This window comes from Herpailurus yagouaroundi, unplaced genomic scaffold (genome assembly GCF_014898765.1).
Source record: "Herpailurus yagouaroundi ecotype Mexico unplaced genomic scaffold, PumYag 251, whole genome shotgun sequence".
Taxonomy (NCBI): Eukaryota; Metazoa; Chordata; class Mammalia; order Carnivora; family Felidae; genus Herpailurus; species Herpailurus yagouaroundi.
In genome coordinates, this window is record NW_024412468.1 from 1654205 (window position 1) to 1672249 (window position 18045).

General features: G+C 44.4%; 1 protein-coding gene across 1 annotated transcript in view; it reads left to right on the forward strand.

The window, feature by feature from the left end:
• DYNC2H1 (dynein cytoplasmic 2 heavy chain 1) overlaps positions 1-18045 on the forward strand; it is a 351138-nt gene that overhangs the window by 89543 nt on the left and 243550 nt on the right. The window contains exons 47-54 of the mRNA XM_040460797.1: positions 325-492; positions 5960-6090; positions 6726-6974; positions 7550-7658; positions 10162-10275; positions 11464-11606; positions 14788-14872; positions 16570-16724. Of these exons, the coding sequence (XP_040316731.1) occupies positions 325-492; positions 5960-6090; positions 6726-6974; positions 7550-7658; positions 10162-10275; positions 11464-11606; positions 14788-14872; positions 16570-16724 (1154 nt within the window). The remainder of the gene's footprint in view (positions 1-324; positions 493-5959; positions 6091-6725; positions 6975-7549; positions 7659-10161; positions 10276-11463; positions 11607-14787; positions 14873-16569; positions 16725-18045) is intronic.

The window sequence follows — 18045 nt, forward strand, 5'->3', positions numbered from 1 at the left end:
TTCTAAACTTTATGATCGTCACTGTTAAAATTTGATTTGGGAAAAATAAAATCATTATTCGTGTTTGATACTCTTTTTAGAATTAGTATTTTTATTGAACTAGGGATAATGATGCTTACTGTATTTTATAAATGATCAAAACAACTTTACCAACTTATTAACACATTGAATTTTAATTTTTTCCCCTTTTCTTCTTTGTATCTGACGCCAACGTGACGGTATGCAGATTCTCATTCTTTATTTCTTTCTAATACTGTGTTGAAACAGACTATTTGCAGGTCATTTGAACTTTCTTAGAACTAAAGAAAATGTTCTCTTTTTTAGGGTCCTCAAACCATCCACTAGATTATGTGTTAGAAATCGTAGCGTATGAAGCACGGCGCTTATTTCGTGACAAAATTGTTGGTGCAAAGGAACTTCATTTATTTGACAGCATTTTAACATCAGTGTTTCAAGGAGATTGGGGCTCAGATATATTAGATAATATGGCAGGTAATCTTTGTGGAGTTTATGTGAATATATAAATATTTTGAGAACCGTACCCTTATTTTTCTTACTAATAGCATGATTTCATATACTATACAAGTGAAAAGTTTGGATAATTTTAATGTTTTTTTTACTATAAGCAAATGCTCTTTTCCTTTTTGCTAGATTTCAATAATCATATGCTAAATAAAATATAATGACAATAATTGTTTTCTTGGATTTAGCCATAGTGTTTTATATTTTTAATTCAGAATTCTATTTCCTGAAGGATTTTTACTGGCAAATGTTTTTCTCAAGCCATATGTGTAGGAAACTTTGAGACCATTGGGAAAATCCGTATTTTGATTATAGTTAAGCTTTGCATTCTCCTGGCTGTCACTGCTCACGACATCGTCAGCATAGAGCTTCTCTCAGGCTCTGGTTACTGGCTTCGCCCCTGGTAGGACAGGCTGCGTGTAACGCCACTCCCCGCCGGCAGCCCAGTTGCTTTGGCATCTGTTACCGCTTAATCACCAGGCTGCGCTCTGAAGATTGCTCAGGGGGTGGTTTGTGTGATGGGAAAGCCATCACAGCGAAAGGGCTTTTGGTACCGTAACGTGGAGACTGTAACGTGGAAGTATTTCCCAATAAACCCGTTTCAAGCTGCAAAATGAGTTTCTGTCCCGTTAGACTGTCTCATGTAGTACGTTCTACATCTACGTTGCCAGATTTGACTGGTCCCAGGGTCATGGTTGCATACAGCCAAAGGGGATCTGGACTGTTAGGAAGATGTTGAGCCTGACAGAGGGAATTTTCTTGGAGCTGCTAGAGTTTCAGAATCAGGAAGTGAGTTGGAGAAGCGAGGCAGGTTGGCATGCCTGGTGGTAGTTGGAAGTTGGCTTGATTTTGAGTATGGGTTTGTCAGGGCTTCCTGGAGTTCTCATTGTGTGGCGTGGAGAGCTTTGTTTTCTAACCGGTGCGGTCTTTCTCAGTCTGAGAATTGGGTGTGTAGTGTCTCTTCTTGCAGAGAAAGGAGCATGTCCTTTGGGCCTTAGATAGTGTCAGTGTCTTATTGGGTATTTGAATTCTCTAGCGTTTGTTATCTTTCAGAGCCTCCTTTGTAGGACTCAGTAAATAATATATGCTTTTTTTCCCTTACCATTTTACTTTCCAAGGAAAGATTGCATTTTTAAAAAAGTATAGCCTTGATATATGTTCTGTGTAGGCAAATGAGATTTTCACATAGTGGAGTATTAAGAAAAATTTAATCTCGGAGAGTTAAAAATAAATGAGGTACATCCCTGTGCTCAAGAAACGTGTAATCTAGTGGTAGATGCAGATGTGAAAGTCTTTGTTTGCAATGGTAGCTATTGATAGTGTGTTTAGACGCCATGAAAATTTGTGCAAGTAGTTAAACTGTTAATTATAATAGAGAATGAAGTGTTGTACGATTAATCTAACTTTTCTGAATATATTTGGGATAAATGCTAGATGGTAGATATGTAGAAGAGGTAGAGACTAATTCTTTTTTGAGGGAGCTACTTTCAAGCTTTTTAAAATGAATTTTTTTGGGACGTCTGGGAGGCTCAGCCTGTTGGGTGTCTGACTCTTGATCTTGGCTCAGGTCACAATCTCAGGATTCATGGGCTCGAGCCTGGAGTTGGGCTCTGCACCGACAGTGCGGAGCCTGCTTGGGATTCTCTCTACGTCTCTCTCTGCCTCTCTCTGCTCCTGCCCCGCCGGTGTGCTCTCTTTATCCCTGTCTCTGTCAAACAAAACAAACTTAAAAAGAAAAGAATTTTTTATCTTGTGATCATCGTAGATTAACCTACAGTTGTAAGAATTTACACAGACCGAGCACACGTGCCCTCTACGTGGTCTGTCCGTGGTAGCAGCTGGCAGAATTACAGTACAACGTCTCGGACAGGGTGTTGGCATCGCTCCCGTTTCATACAGAATGTCACCACACAGCTCTGTCGTGTCGCCCTTTTGTGGCCACATCTGCTGCTCCGCAAACCACCCTTCTGTTCTGTGTTTAATTTTGCCGTTTCTCGCTTGCGATCAGAATAATTCTCCGCAGACCCGTGTGGGTGGCTTGGGGTTTCAGTGGTTTGTTCCTTCTTAGTGCTGAGTAGGTGTTCGGGTACACTTCCGTTTCCCAAACGCTTTACTTGTCGAAGGCCATCTGGGTTATGTTCGGTGTGTGTTAGACCGTTAGGAGGAAGGTGCTAGAACAGCCCATGTAGGGGTTTTTACGTGAAAATACATTGTTTGTCCGGGATAAATGGTCATCCGTGCACTTGTGGGAGCGTCCGGTGCTTCTGTGCTCGGTGTTTGAAAACCACCGCCTACTCTTTCCTACAGTGGCTGTGCCACTTCCCATCCCCATCAGCAGTATGACGTAAGCCAGGTGCTGCACATCCTCACCAGTGTTTGGGGTTGTCTCCACTGTCCTCCAGTCAGCCGTCCGGTAGCGTGTCTGGGTGTGTCATCGCAGTCTGTGCTCCGCCAGCCGCCACTGCAGCTGGACGTCTTCTCGGGCTCCTTCGCCACCTCTGTATCCTTTCAAGTGACATATTTCTGTGTGCGTCTTATTCACTTTCTCTTGGGATGGTTTATCTTTATTGTTGAGTTTTGAGCGTTCTTTGTATATTACAGACACTAGCTTTTCGTTAAATACATGGTTTGCAAACACACTCTCCCCCACTGTCACTTGTCTTTTCATCCTTTTAACAGGGTCTCCCACAGCTAAGTATTTTAATTTTACGAAGCACAACTTACTATTTTTTTAATGGTTATTTATTTTGAGAGAGAGACGGTGTGAGCAAGGGAGGAGCAGAGAGAGAGATGGAGACAGAGAATCCCAAGCAGGCTCCGAGCTGTCAGCACAGAGCCCAATGAGGGGCTCGAACTCAGGGAACTGTAAGATTGTAATCTGAGCCAAAACCAAGAGTCGGACACTTAACCGACTGAGTCACCCAGGCACCCTGTCTTGTTAATTTTTTTTAAGGATCTTTTGGTGTCAAGTTTAAGAATTCCAACTGGTCCTATATCCTGAAGACTTTCTCCTGCATTTTTTTCCTAAAAGTTTTACGGTTTTGTTTTAAGTCAGTGGTCCGCTCTGAGTTAATTTCTGTATAAAGAGTGAGACGGGGTCACTTTACTTGCTGATGGATGCCCACCTGCTCCAGGGCCATTGTTTGAAAAGGGAACTTTGCTCCCTTGACTTGGTTTTGCCCCTTTGTCCAAAATGGGTTTGTGTGACTATATTTCTAGGTTCTCTGTTTTTTTCCATCGATTTTATGTCTGTCCTTCCACCAGGACCCCGCTGTCTTGATTCCTGTCAAATAATAAGTCTTGAAATTGGGATGACTCACTTCTACTTTCTTGTTCTTTTTTGGAGTTGTTGTAGCTATTTAAGTTCCTTTGACTTTCTAGATCTATTTTACGGTAACCTTACCTACAAATATGGTTGCTAAGCTTTTGATAGGAATTGCATTAACTCTGTGTATTGGTTTGGGGAGGATTGACACCTTCATTATGTTGAGTCTTCCTTTCCGTGAACATGATTTATCTGTCTGTTTATTTGGATGTTCTGTGTTTTCTTTCCTCAGTGTCGTCTAGTTTTCACCATGTAAGTGTCGTACGTACCTTGTTAGATTAACACCTACGGTTGTACAGTTTTTGAGCACTGCAGACGGTGACAGTGTGTGAGGATGATTCTACAGAGTGAAGTGGAGGGAAGGGCATTCCAGACACGGGACAAGCATATGTGTAGAATCACCGGCTAAGGGAACTGGAGTGTGCAGTGGGATGCGGATGCAGACTGGAGGTGCAGGTGGCCAGTGGAGGCAGATTAGATGCAGATGAGGAGTTGGGCTGTTTGTCCTCAGGCGGTGGGGAGCTCTGTGCCGGTGGAGTGCTGGGGCACAGCCCGCCTGCCGCCTGTCGTGTGCTTCTCTGGGAGTGGCGAGGGTGTAGCCAGAGGGACAGAGGCTCGAGGCAGGGATCTGAGCCGGGTGAGGCACGATGACACATGGAGACGATGAGTTCAGTTTTCTGTGTTTCAGGTTTGCAGGTGTCTTGAGTGTCTTTGGGGGCATCCTTGTAAGGTTTGTCAGGTCTGGGAGGGTAGGGTAGCGGCCGTGTCTTTCTGTCTCCTTCTCTCCAGCAGGGTTCTCCCTGCAGAGAAGTGCAGGGTTGAAACTCAGGTGTGCCGTAGGCAAGCCTGTCAGGCATGTCTGGAACACCTGGAAGTTTGGGAGCACACGAGAGCTTGGGACACTTGCCCGGAGAGAGGTGGTGAGTAGGTTTGGGCCTAGAGGCCGTCGCTGGTTCAAGGCACAGAGCAACATGGAGTAATTCAAGGGGGGTGGTTAGGATTAAAGAAGAGCAGGCTGAGTTTGGATCCCAGGGGAGGTGAAAGTAAAAGGGATAGGCAGGAGACTGATGACACGTGGCCGGGGCCTGATGAGCGCGGGTGTCCAGGGGCAAGGGACACGCTCCGGGAGCCCAGCGGGTGATGAGGGCGCCTTGACCACGATGGAGGTGTGGTCTGGCGGTCCCGGCGGGGTTTCCCAAGGCGGGGCTGTCGTGCGGTGCGTCCACAGCTGACAGATGAGGCAAGAGAAAGGAGAGAAGCTCAAAGAAGCTGGGGTCCCGGATCTTACGGCCTCGGGGCCCAGCCTGCGCCGGCGAGGGTCTGTGCCCACACGCGTCGGGAGGGGAGAGGTGTGCAGACTTTCGTGTGTGCTCATGGGGGCGCCCCTGTGAGGGCTTTCAGGGGGAGCTTCTGGGGGGTTTGTTTGCTACTTAAAATTCAGCGAATTTTTCTTTGAGAATTAGGGCTGTTGATGGTAGTAATAAATTTGTGTTCTTGCACATGGAGAGTTTTGAGTTTGTTTTATATGCCAATTTTATATGTTTTAATCTACAATTTATATGGACATTCTGGAGAAGGAGAAGGAAAAAGGGAGAAATGGTGGAAGTGAGAACCCTAGGGGAGCATTAGGAGGAAGATGTTTCATTTGGGGAAGAAGTGGGGTCGGAGATAGAACAGGGACACCATCAGTTCCTTTTCAGTAGTAGTTTGATAGTGCAGTGAGCTGTGGGTGCTGTAACTGAGTCGATTGATCTTATGAACTACGCTGTATAGGAATTTACCTTTGTGTTTCTGGGGATCGTCTTACTTGGGCTGATGAACTTTTCAAGTTTAGTGAGCGGGGTGCACGGGTGGTGCAGGCAGTTGAGCATCCACCTCTTGGTTTCCGCCCAGGTCTTGATCCCAGGGCATGGAATTGAGCCCTGCGTTGGTTCCATGCTGGGTGTGGAGCCCGCATGAGATTCTCTCTCCCTCTGCCCCTGTCCCACACTCTTACGCCATCTTTCTCTCTCTCAAAATAAAAAATAAAAGTTAAAAAGGAGCAATGCAGTTCCTGATGCTGCCATTACAAATAACACACAGAAAACAGAAGAATACCTTTTATTTCTACAGACAGTTTCTATGTTACGTGGGGAGCCCGACACAGTTCAGGAGCAAGGCCAGCCCCTGGGCAGCCCCTGCCTCCACACGGAAAACCGCTTGGGAAACTGAGCTCTGCAGATCTCAAGGATGTTATTAAGAAGGTATAATATCAATCAGGAATTTGAGTTGGGGTTTTGTTATGATTGCAGGCATTTAAAAAGCATCTTGTGGGGCGCCTGGGTGGCGCAGTCAGTTAAGCGTCCGACTTCAGCCAGGTCACGATCTCGCGGTCCGTGAGTTCGAGCCCGGCGTCAGGCTCTGGGCTGATGGCTCGGAGCCTGGAGCCTGTTTCCGATTCTGTGTCTCCCTCTCCCTCTGCCCCTCCCCCGTTCATGCTCTGTCTCTCTCTGTCCCAAAAATAAATAAAAAACGTTGAAAAAAAAAATTTAAAAAGCATCTTGTAAGCTTTTTGAGACTTGCAAAGATTATAAATTGACATTTTTGTAATTAAACTGATACTTCTCACTATGTCTTACTAGTTATATTGATGACGTTCACAAGTATGTGACTATTGTGAGGCCTTGAACTTGCTTGGCCTCATAGAAGTCTTTCTGGAGGAAGTGCCATAGACCTGGAATCCTGGTTAGGCTGTGGGGTGTGAGATGACATACAGTCACACTGAAGCCTTTCCCAGAGTGTATCAAAACTACACATCTTACTCTAGATAATTAACATTTTTATTCTATAATTGCGTATATATTAATTACAAAATATTCTTTGTGATTTTTTTTAAAAGGGCCTTATTCATTATGGACGAGATAACCAGATGTTAGATATTTTACTTTTCCAAGAAGTCCTGGAGTATGTGTCCAGGACAGACAGAGTGCTGAGCTGCCCCGGGGGCTCCCTGCTGCTGGCGGGACGCAGCGGGGTAGGCCGCCGCACCGTCACGTCCTTAGTGAGCCACATGCACGGGGCCATGCTGTTTTCTCCGAAGATCTCCAGAGGGTATGAACTGAAGCAGTTCAAAAATGATATCAAACATGTGAGTTACTCAAAGTCTTTTGCTTTATTTGGTTTTACATCACAATTAGTTATCCTAGAAGCCTTCAGAGAGAACGTCACGTCTCTGAGATGCAACATAATCTTTAATTTTGATGACTATTTTCCCCGTGGCTATTAGAAAATTCTATTTTTATGTACACATAGAAAAAAGATTCTTCATACGATTTCTAGCTTTCAGGTACCCCAGATTATGAGACATTAGGTGGGCATGGAAGATCAAAGGATAGAATTTCTGTAGGACATATGAGGATATGTTTAAAAATGATCATCTGTCTTAGTTGTAAAATAATTAAGATTTCCCTCAACTATTTGTTCGTGGACTGGATTTATTTTCCAAACTCTATGGCTAGAGTTTAATTTTTCGTTTTGGGAACAGAGAGGGAGAGGGAGGGAAGGGAGGAGGAAAGAGGGAGGGAAGAAGGAAGGAAGGATGGAGGGAGGAGGAAAGGAGGAAGGAGGGGAAGAAGGAAGGGGAGGAGTTTCCTTACATAAAGGACAGAAGTCTGCCCGTGCTGCCGTGTGATTGGTGCGAAATGAGATTTTGTGATGGTGCAGGTGCTGTATCTTGCCGGTGTGGAAGCTCAGCAGGTGGTTTTACTTCTTGAGGACTACCAGTTAGTCCATCCCACCTTTCTGGAGATGATCAACAGCCTCTTGTCTTCAGGCAAGTGCATGATTTCTATTCCGAAAAGTAAAAATAGTGATGTAAAAATTATTCAAATAAATTACCTTGTGTAAAAGTATGTCTCAGAGAACATTTGGCTTGGGTTTTACTAAGTTGACGTGGGGTGAAACGCTCCCACAGCTGGAGAGTTGTGAAGCCTCATTTTTATAAAACCAAGAGACGGAAGGATTACATAAACAGGATTATTAATGTCGGTGAATGTTCCGAAGAGCTGCCATCTCACCTGCTTCTGGTGGGACTGCTGGCTGTTACCTTTTGGGAAAGCTCCCAGCCAGTGCTTGTTTAAAAAAACGTGCCCTTGAATACAGCACTTTTATTATCTGTGGAAATAATCGAGTTAGTGTGCAGGGAAACACATGGTCCAACTTATAAGAAAACAATCTGATGGGCCCTCACTGTCCAGCATTAGTGCAGTTGCTGAATAATGGCCTTCGTACGGGTGTGTGAATGCGGGTACATTTTCCGCCTCTGAGGCCTCCTGTTTCCCAAATTGTGGTCCGCTTCTGTTGTCTGTTGAGCCACCTGGCCTTTTCTGTGGCTTCCTGGAGAAGACACTTGCAGTTTCCCACGTGTCTCCCTTTTCCGAAGAATTTATGAAATTTATTAGAATCTCTTCATGAGTAATCATGGTTAGAGTTGGTATGAGGTGGCTTAGTTTTAGACTTGGACCGAGATTGTTTTGTTATTTAAGTACAAGATAAACCTTGTTAAAAGCGAGTTTCAGCTGCATGAGTTAATCCATTGTGGAGACTTGCAGACAGACCTACGTGATGCGTTGGCCCTGGTAAGCTCTGAGATGAGTGGTCTTTTTTTTTCCAGAACTTAGCAGCTTTGGTTGATGAAAACATTTAATTTCTAGGCCAAAGTGTCTCTACACTTGGGTGTTCCACTGAGAGCAGACCGGGACTCTAGAGGACAGGTGGCCGGCCAGTCTCTGGCACAAGTTCCGCGGCTGCTGTGGTAGGAGCGAGAGGTCCTGGGCGTGCTTGGGTGTCAGGACCTTCTCACGGCATAACCTCCTGAGATCTTGCTGCTGTGTTTCCTGCACACCACTTCCCTTGTCACTAGATGGAGGCCTTTCATTAGGGATGAGATAGACTGGTCTACCAATACACAGCTTTTTGTTTGGGGTTTTTCATTTTGTTTTGTTTGTGAAAGCAAACATGCAGATGAGCGCTGATGTGGGAATTATTGTTTTTATCTTAAGATAAGTTGGGCGTTGTCATCAAGTTATAACTGCAAAAATCATAAGCTAAATTTTATCGACATTTTTAGCAAAAAAGTATTTGAAAAATATTTTCAGAGAAAATAGACCTTTGTCTCTTTTTTTGTGTTTTAAACTCTTATTTTCTATAGAGGGGGTTTACGCATGTAAGTAGAGCTAACTTTTCTTGTTAATTTGAAGGAGTCAAAAGTGTCTAGGCATGGCTGAAATTTATGGCAAGACGTAGAGTAGATTTGTGTGTGCGTGTGTTTGGATACGTACCAGCTTGGGGGATGGGCAGCATTCCCACACCTCTGAGTTGACCCTGAAGAAAAGTAGGGTCTGCCTGTGGTGGGACCTGCATGAATGCCCTGCTTTGGACATGTGGCCCAAGGGTCATCTTAGAGTTTCTTGCAAACTTTAAATATACTGGCTTAACAGAGATTTATTAGACACCTGTTATGTGCCAGATCTGGTTCTAAATACTGGGTTTATAGAGGTGAATAAGATATAATTCAGCCCTCTATTAAATACTCGTAGTCTTAATCCAGTTTGATTTGCCTTATAGCAGGGCTAAGGGTTAGTTCTCCTGATGCATAATGCAAGTTCACCCATCCATCCATCTATTCATCCATCCATCCATTCATTCATTCATCTAATAAACATTCATGTTCCAGGTACTTTGCTAAGTATGTTCTAAGATAAATGTTGAACATGATCAAATATTTGTCCTCTGGGAATTCAGAAGCTGATTGAAATACTTCATGATTACATGATGTGATAAATGCTGAACTGTGATATGTTTAGATACGTGGAAAAAAAAGATCCTTCCCCAGTGCACGGGAGTCAGGGAAGGCTCATGGGCATGGGGGTCGGTACAGGAGTGTCTCATAGGGCAACAGGAAATATGGGGGGGGGAATGGGCAGAGGAAGGAAGATTGTGGGTATAGATTCACTATATTTATGGAACACACAGAAGTTTAGATGCTGGAATACAAGGTCTTGAATGCGAGGGGCAGAGAAGCAGCAGGAGAACCTGGAATGATGGCTACATGGCTAGATTATCCACTGTCTTGAATAGCTTGCTTAGGAATCTGAGTTTTATCAAATGAAGGCGACAGGTAGGTTTGTGAGTATAGAGGCGATAGGATCATTTACTTTTGTAAACAGCTTGAATAAGAGCAGACTAGTACAAACACAGAGGAGGTATTGTAGATGTAAAACGTGTTTGGATTAGGGTATGCAGCTAAAATTCAAAAGAAATGCAATATTCCATAGGTGAAGTTCCTGGACTTTATACCCTTGAAGAATTAGAGCCTTTGCTGTTGCCTCTTAAAGATCAGGCTTCACAGGATGGTTTTTTTGGACCAGTCTTCAGTTACTTCACATACAGTAAGTGACTATATTCAGTTAATCAATTCAAACTCTGGTTCATGTGAAATAAATACCATTTAATTTGCTGTATTTGCTAATTAGGTTGCAAAGGTATCTTAAATCTTGGGTCTGTTTGGTATTTTGGTACTTTTTTCTTTTTCATGGTGCTTTTAGAAAACACGTAAGTTGCCTGAAGGCTTACCTATAGTAAAAGCATGTTAGCACAATTTTAGCAGAAGAGAAGGCAGAAAGTGTTCTAATGTTCTTTGGAATATTTACTTTGCTGCTTTTCTTTCTGTATGGTAAAAGTGGTGCTTAGGACCTCCTATCTTAGAAAATTCTGAAACTGTTTAGATTTTACCAGACTCTATGCTTTTTTTTTTTTTTAATGAAACAACTTTTTATTATCACAGAAGCAGTTTTATGTGCACTGTAGATATCTAAAATTGAATAAGTAAGTATAGGCAATGATATCATCACCCAGACATCACTACTACATTTATTTCCTTTTTTTCCCTAAAAGACCATTTATTATTGACATAGAGGAGTTGTTAGAGAGCTACCCTCCCTTCCCTGTCAAGTTTACAAGGTAATTCTACCACATCGCTAAGAAACAGATCATCCCAGTGCTATTTGAAACAATTTCAGAACATAGAAAATGAAGGAGAAGTTTCCAAATTCCTTTTTATGACTTATTTATATTGAAACAGGGAAAATATGTCTCCTAAAAGACAATCAGAGATCAATTTGCTTGTGAATATTGAAACTAAAATCCTTGAAAGAAAAATTGTAAAGTAGAATCCAGTATCATAGTTGAAAAGTAACATACAAAACAGCAACATGGTATATACACTTCTTCCTGAATTCCTTCTGGATCTTTCTCTTAACGTGAACATGCATGCGTGCGCACACACACATACACGTGCGCGCACACACACACACACACACGTATACACTTCTTCCTGAATTCCTTCTGGATCTCTTCTCTTCACATGGGTGTGTGCATGCGCATGCACACACACACAAGTATTTTTTAACAAAAGAAAAGATCATAAGTAGAATACTGTTTTATATAGCTTGTTTTTTGTAACAGCTACCATGTCATTTCAGAAATTGTTAAACTCATAAAAGTAGACCACATAAGGATTTCTCCAATTACTATTGTCATAATATGCATGATAATGATTTTCTTATTTTTTTTTTAAGGAATTCAGCAAAACTTGCATATTGTCTTGATAATGGATTGTACGAATTTAAACTTCATAATAAACTGTGAGAGTAACCCAGCCTTGCATAAAAAATGCCAGGTGTTGTGGATGGAGGGCTGGTCAGACAGCAGTATGAGGAAAGTAAGTTCAATCCTGAAGTATGGAAATGAAAAATAAGCATATTCTTTCTGAAGTTACTGATTTTCACAACTCCCTCTGGTGTTTGTTATAATATTGTCTTAATTGTGCCACTGACCATAACACGTTTGAAAGCCTCTCCCTTCTCTTTATGTCCTGTACTCAACTTTAGTTGAGTACAGAAGTTCACGTTGAAGATTATGTTCTCAGTTGAGGACTGCGTAGAAAGCTACTGTACCTTAATAATTGTATTCCTTTCATTAACTAGCCTATCATAAGCCAGCTTATAATAGAACATTGCAGCAATAATTTTAGCAGTTTTTTAAATACGAATTTTAAATCTCTTAATATCTCCCGTTGCCGCGCTCAGTGTCTGGAGGGGAGTGTGTTTAAAGTGTGAATGCGAACCACCATCTTTGCCTGGAAACCTTACGTTGCTTGATCCATAATAGTTTTAATGGCTCTGAATAGTACGTATATTCTTGACCATTCACGTCTTCATTTTTGGGTGATCGAGGTACAGACTGTTGAGTCAGACCATGAGTCAGAGGGAGGAATGTGGTTTGGGACAATGGATGGGGTTTTCCGGAAGAGAACATTTTAGTTAGATTTCAGCAAGTAAGGGACAGGAAAGTCATTCTAGTCTGAGGAGGTCCCGCGAACGAGGGGCTTCAAGAAGTAGTGATTACTGGGTCTGTTACAGGTGCCACCGTTCTGCACGTTGGGTCACAGCAGAGAAAAAGCAGACACCGGCCCCCGCCCTGGTGGGAGTCACAGTATCGCGGGGGGGGGGGGGTCCTCGGGGGCCGCTTGCTTTGTGAAGACCCCGAGAGGAGAGCGTGCCTGGTGATTGTGAGGGTCAGCCGGCAGCCGAGTGAGACGTCACGAGTGATTCAGAGGGAGCGCGGTTGGAGAGGGGGTGGGGGTAAGAGGACCGCGGTTAGGATGGGGCTTTGGAAGCTCTGCCTGGGGTTTTCCTTTCCCTGGAACGAGCCAGGGAGCCTTTGGAGGCTTTTCAGCAGGACCATTTTAATAATGTGTGAACGCGCTTACGTTGGCCTCCGGGGTGAGAACGGACTGTAGAGGGCGAGGGTCGGGCTGGTTTCAAAGCTGCCGCAGGCGCAGGCGAGAGGAAAGGACGACGTGCCTCGGGGACGTCGGGGAGCGGTGGTCGGATTCGGGACTGTTTTGCAGTAGAAACAGCAGGATTTGCTGACAGGTGTGCAGGGAAGCGAGCACTCCGGGATACTTCCAGGTACGTCGGCTCGCGTCCCCGGAGGGACCAGTCACCTGAGAAGAGACTGAGTAGAGCACGTCGGGAGGAGAACGTGAGGCTTCCGGTCTCCGACGTGCCTCGTACGAGACGCCGGACGTCCACGTGGCAGGGCGGAGCGGGCGTTTGGCTGGAGGGGCCTGGAGACGAGGGGGAGGCCGGACGTCGGGGATCCAACCCTGGGGATTGTCACGCTAGAGGCGGTGGCTGGAGCTGCGAGAGGGGACGATGCCGCCGGGGGACGGGTGTTGACGGACACCCGGGGGAGACGTTCAGGGCCCCGACGCGGCTCAGGGCCGTTCCCAAGTGGGCCTGCAGAGGGGGCGCCGCCGCGGCCGCGGAGGGGGCGCTCTGGGAAGTGGGAAGCAGTGCGGCGTCTGGCAGCGGGTGCCCGTGCCGGGGTGCGGAGGGCCGCGGCAGGGCGGTCGGTGACCGCCGTCAGACAGCGTCAGGTGGCGGTGGAAAAGGCCGTCTTGGAATGTGTCCCAGAGAGAAGAGGAGGAGGGAGGGCTGGAGAGAGCGAGTCCCGTCACCTCTCGTGAGGGAGAGAGAGACGGATCGGGAGCGGAGGGGAGGGGGGTAGAAACCATGCCCGTTTAGGTTTTGAATGTGAAGACGGGATTTCTGGCACCGTGCACGACGAGGTCGCAGGATGTGACCCTTGGAGGTGGGGGCGGTGGGGGGGGAGGTGGGAAAGGGAACAGGAGAGGAGCTCGAGGAACCGAGAGGCTGACGTGTTAACAGGAATCCTGAGAGTTACACGCCCTTTCAGTGCCTTTAGAGAGTGCCGTTTCTATCTGGGGGTGGGGGGGGGGGGGAGGGAGTGGAGGCACGGGGAACTGCGGGCCAGTCCAGGTAGGAGAACTTGGCTCAGGCGGCGTATGGTCTGGGGACGACTCTCTTCCGGCCAGCTCTGCCGAGGTGCGTTTGACGAGCGTGGTGCCTGTTGAATGTGCGCGACGGCACGTTTTGATACGTGTGCGCGTCGTGAGACGTTCACGACAGACGGGCTAACGGACGTAAGGGACAGACCGCTTTTAAGCAAGCGGGCTGCCGAAGAAACACACTTGAGTGGGTTTAGAGGGACATACTTAAAGTGTTCTCACGGAGGCTCCGACGTTTCGGCGGAAGGCGGTGAAGACGTTTGAGGAAAGCGCCGTGCTCCGGGTCGGGCACCCCGCTGCCTTCAGGCTCTTCACCCGTTGCGGGATCTTTTGTGTGACATGTGTTCGGTCTGGGAGATTCACAAGAGGATGTTTTGACCTGCACACCCGTGCTTTCCCGTTGCAAAAATGTCAGAGCTCTGCTTTAGTTTTTTCCTCAGGAAACGAAGACTTCTTTGCTTTTTTGTTGTTGTTGTTGTTATCTTAAATGAGTACTCTCACTAGATTATCGTATGTTCTCTAATAATGATCTGTTGATGAAACGTGATTTTCTTATTTGTGATAGTGCAGTAACACAGCAGTAGCTTTTAGGATTATCAAGCATGACATTGTTAATTCCCGAATGATTTTCATTTGCTTTTAGTTGTTAGTCAAGAGACCTCAGAATCCTTACTATTCCTTTATGCCTTGATGCCCGAAAAAGCATTTCATTATTATTACTTTATGATCTTAATTGCTATTTGTGATTATTTTGTAATTTAATCCGAATTGTGATTTCCCTCATTTCTTACAGTCTCCTCATTTTTCAGGTGAGGTGTTGCCATTAATTTGCAATCAATGGCTGACATGTGTCACATGTCTAGGAAACCATGTCTTCTGACCATGGCCATCTTATTTCGCTGAGTGTGGTGTGAAACCTGGGAGAAAAGGGTTGTTTTTGTTTGTTTGTTTTTAACCTCTGACATTGGATTTATGTAAACTTTTCCATACTGAGTTGAGGTTTGAAGAAATGCTCTTCCTGTTTTAGATACCTGAAATGTTATTCAGTGAAACAGATGGTGAAGAAAAATACAGTGACAAAAAAAGGAAAGAAGAAAAGAAAAAACACTCAGGTACTCTTTTGATGAAGTCGACTCTGGGTTTTATTAGTGAAATAATTGCCAGTCTCTAATATTACAACTTCCTTAACGATTCACGATGATTATAAATTTGAAAAATGTTAAGGTAACAAAGTTAGGTTTCTTTTAAGGAAAACCGTACTTTGAAGCTTTCTATATTTTTGAATTCGTGTTTATGTCGTTTTATATAGGACCTAGCACAGTATCTGTTGTTCGCAGCTAAGCAGTGAAACAGTTAGATGTTTGACCGAAACCGTAGGATGTTCTGCTTCCACTGTTACAGGGTCTTTGGCTGGTGGGCCAAGTTTTCACTTTCCATTCGATATGTCCTGTCCTCAGCTCATACATGAGAAAGTTCTGTGGTGTCTTTGGGCACTGACATAATGTTTTCTTAATTGTACTCTCATTGTTTTTTCCAGTTCCAAAATAATTTTGAATGTGGTCTTTTTTATATATATCATAGCACATTGTTAATTTATTTCTCTAATCATCTAGTCACCAAATAGTTACTGAACTCAGTTCACATTAGGTACTGGGCTGGATACTAGAGATGACTCAGGAGCTTATGGTGGAGTGAAAAGTAGCAAGAATTATGTTCTGTTATAAAAATAAACTCTGCCGTAGCGAGACAAATGATGGTGGGAGTTTATGGGAAGTGCCCTTGAGGGTGAGGCCTCTTACTGCCAGAGGTTACAGCAGACGGGCCCTGGCACACAGGCACTTGGGGCGGTGGGATCTGGTAAGAGTGAGTTGCGTGCAGGCATAGAACAGGCACTTGGCCGGATCTGCACGCCGCCCACTGGCTGGAGCATGGACATGTGGGTATTAGCTGGAAGAGGAGGAGGGGCTGAGAAATTTTGCTTCCAACTTGGGGGTGATGCGGGGTGATGGAGAGATTTTAGCGGAGACGTAACCAGAGTCTTGTTTCGGAAACAGAAGTTTCTGGGTCCATGCCTTTCTTCAGTTACTGGAAAATACGTCGGTGTGGGGAGGACCTGTGGAGGGACCGCTGAGGTCACCTGAGAGGAAGGAGTGGACCCGGGGCGCCAGGCCATGTCCTGGGGCGGGGTGGGGGTGGGGGGTTGGTTCCACCATGGCTGTGGCGTGCCAGGCAGGGGTTCTGGCTTCAACGTTGCTTCGAAGTGGACTTTCTGGACTGAGGCACGGAACACGGAAGGAAGTGGATGGAGACGGTGACAGGAAGATGGCGTGTTGAGTGAACGGCGTGCTGCGTCTAGTGGGGCCGCCTTCTCCGTTTTCTGGCTGCTGAAATCCTGCTGGTCCCTGCGTCAGTTGACAGTGGATACATGTTACTTGGTTTGATCCTTCTTTTCCGTTGAAGCAGCTTTTATTGTGCTTTCTTCTGGATTACATGTCATGTAGTTCTAACTAATTTATGTTATGACAGCAGATTTATCTTTCTTGCAGCAATAAAAGTGTTCAGAGGAAATATGTAACAGTGGAAGGGCAGAGACCACCGATCCTAAGTAATTCAAATCTGTAAGGAGAGTGGGAGCTTGAATAGTGAATAGATACGTAGGAATGTGTGTGTACCTTGAAGACAGACGATGTCTGCCACTTACAGTGGCGGGGGTGGAGATATGTGTGTGCGATAAGTACAGTTCATGTTGTTCTCGCTAATTCGTCATGGATCGTATGTATATTAAGTCATGTTTGTTTTTTCTTTCCAGTTGATCCCGATTTTCTAAAATCATTTTTATTAATCCATGAATCTTGTAAAGCATATGGTGCTACACCAAGCCGATACATGACCTTCTTACGTGTGTATTCTGCCATTAGTAGCAGCAAGAAAAAGGAATTATTAAAAAGACAAAGTCATTTGCAGGTACAATATTTTAATCAACCATTTCGTCTAGACACAGGGTATAAGGATTATATCACAGTCCTTGGTTGTGGCATATATTTAGTATAAATAACTACCACACTATATTACAGGTATTACAGGCCTTAAAACAGTCTCATCTACCTGTGGTTTTCACTAGGTATATGAAGGGTTTTGTAATTTTTTTGATTCAGTAATTATTCCTTTTCTTCACTGGGTGGCATTTATGTGCTTTTGATAGTTTCTGGTGATCTTTAAAAATTTCTTTAATGTGAAAGCATTTTTAGAAATTCAGCAATGTGTCTTAAAACATGGAGAGTAAGCTTTATAATAACCTTTAAAATTAAAATTATACCTCCTAAAATAATACTTTTTATCTCTGTCACTTAGTATATTATGAACAGTTTTCGTTCTGTAATTACAGAGCTTCAACTTAAATGTGACATTAAAATGCCAGCCTTGGAAGTTGTCTGAGAGCATTTCCTTTCCAAAGTCATAGAGTCTCTGTTAGTGTAATAAACTAGGATCCCTCCCAATTGACAAAAAGTTATCTTTGTCTGTCTCTGTAATGATACACTTTCATTCGTAGCAAGCCACTAACTATAAAGGTCGTTATACTGATTTAGTTCTCTTTGGTGCTGTGGGTAAATTACTTAAACTCATTGACCTGCAACTTAATTGGGTCAGTTGTATGTGAGCGTATTCAGTAAAATATATATGCAGAGAGCCAGCCTGATGCTGTCCTCTGTGTTGGGTGCTCAATAAATACTGTTGATTTTTCCTTTTTGCTGTTACTATCTCCCCAAATCTTCTCATTTGTTAGGTGACAAAAACCTAACTCCTATTATAGGAGAGCGGGCATTTTTTTCATGTCCATTCCTTCATTATTCATGGGCAATGGGGCATTTTTTTCATGTCCATTCCTTCATTATTCATGGGCAGTGGGATGGGGTAACATAATGGCTAGCCCAGGGTCAAATGTCCTCCCCAAGGAATAGGTAAGGTATTTTGATTCAGAGCCCACCAGAACCCTATGTGAGGCAGTCTCTTATAAAAAGGTAGCTACTGGACAGACAGAACCAAATGATGTCCAGGATAAGAAGACTAGTCCTTGAGTCCTTTTACTCAGTGAGACTGAACAATGGAGAAGGTTTATGGACTTTTTCCTTGCTCTGTTTCCTCTCTCAGAACGCAGTGGGTAAAAATCCTGGTCTTCAAGCTGCCAAATATGTGTCGATCTGTTCACGTTTACTGTGATACTATAAAATCTGACTCTGTGTGTGTGTGTGTGTGTGTGTGTGTGTGTGTGTGTGTGTGTGTGTGT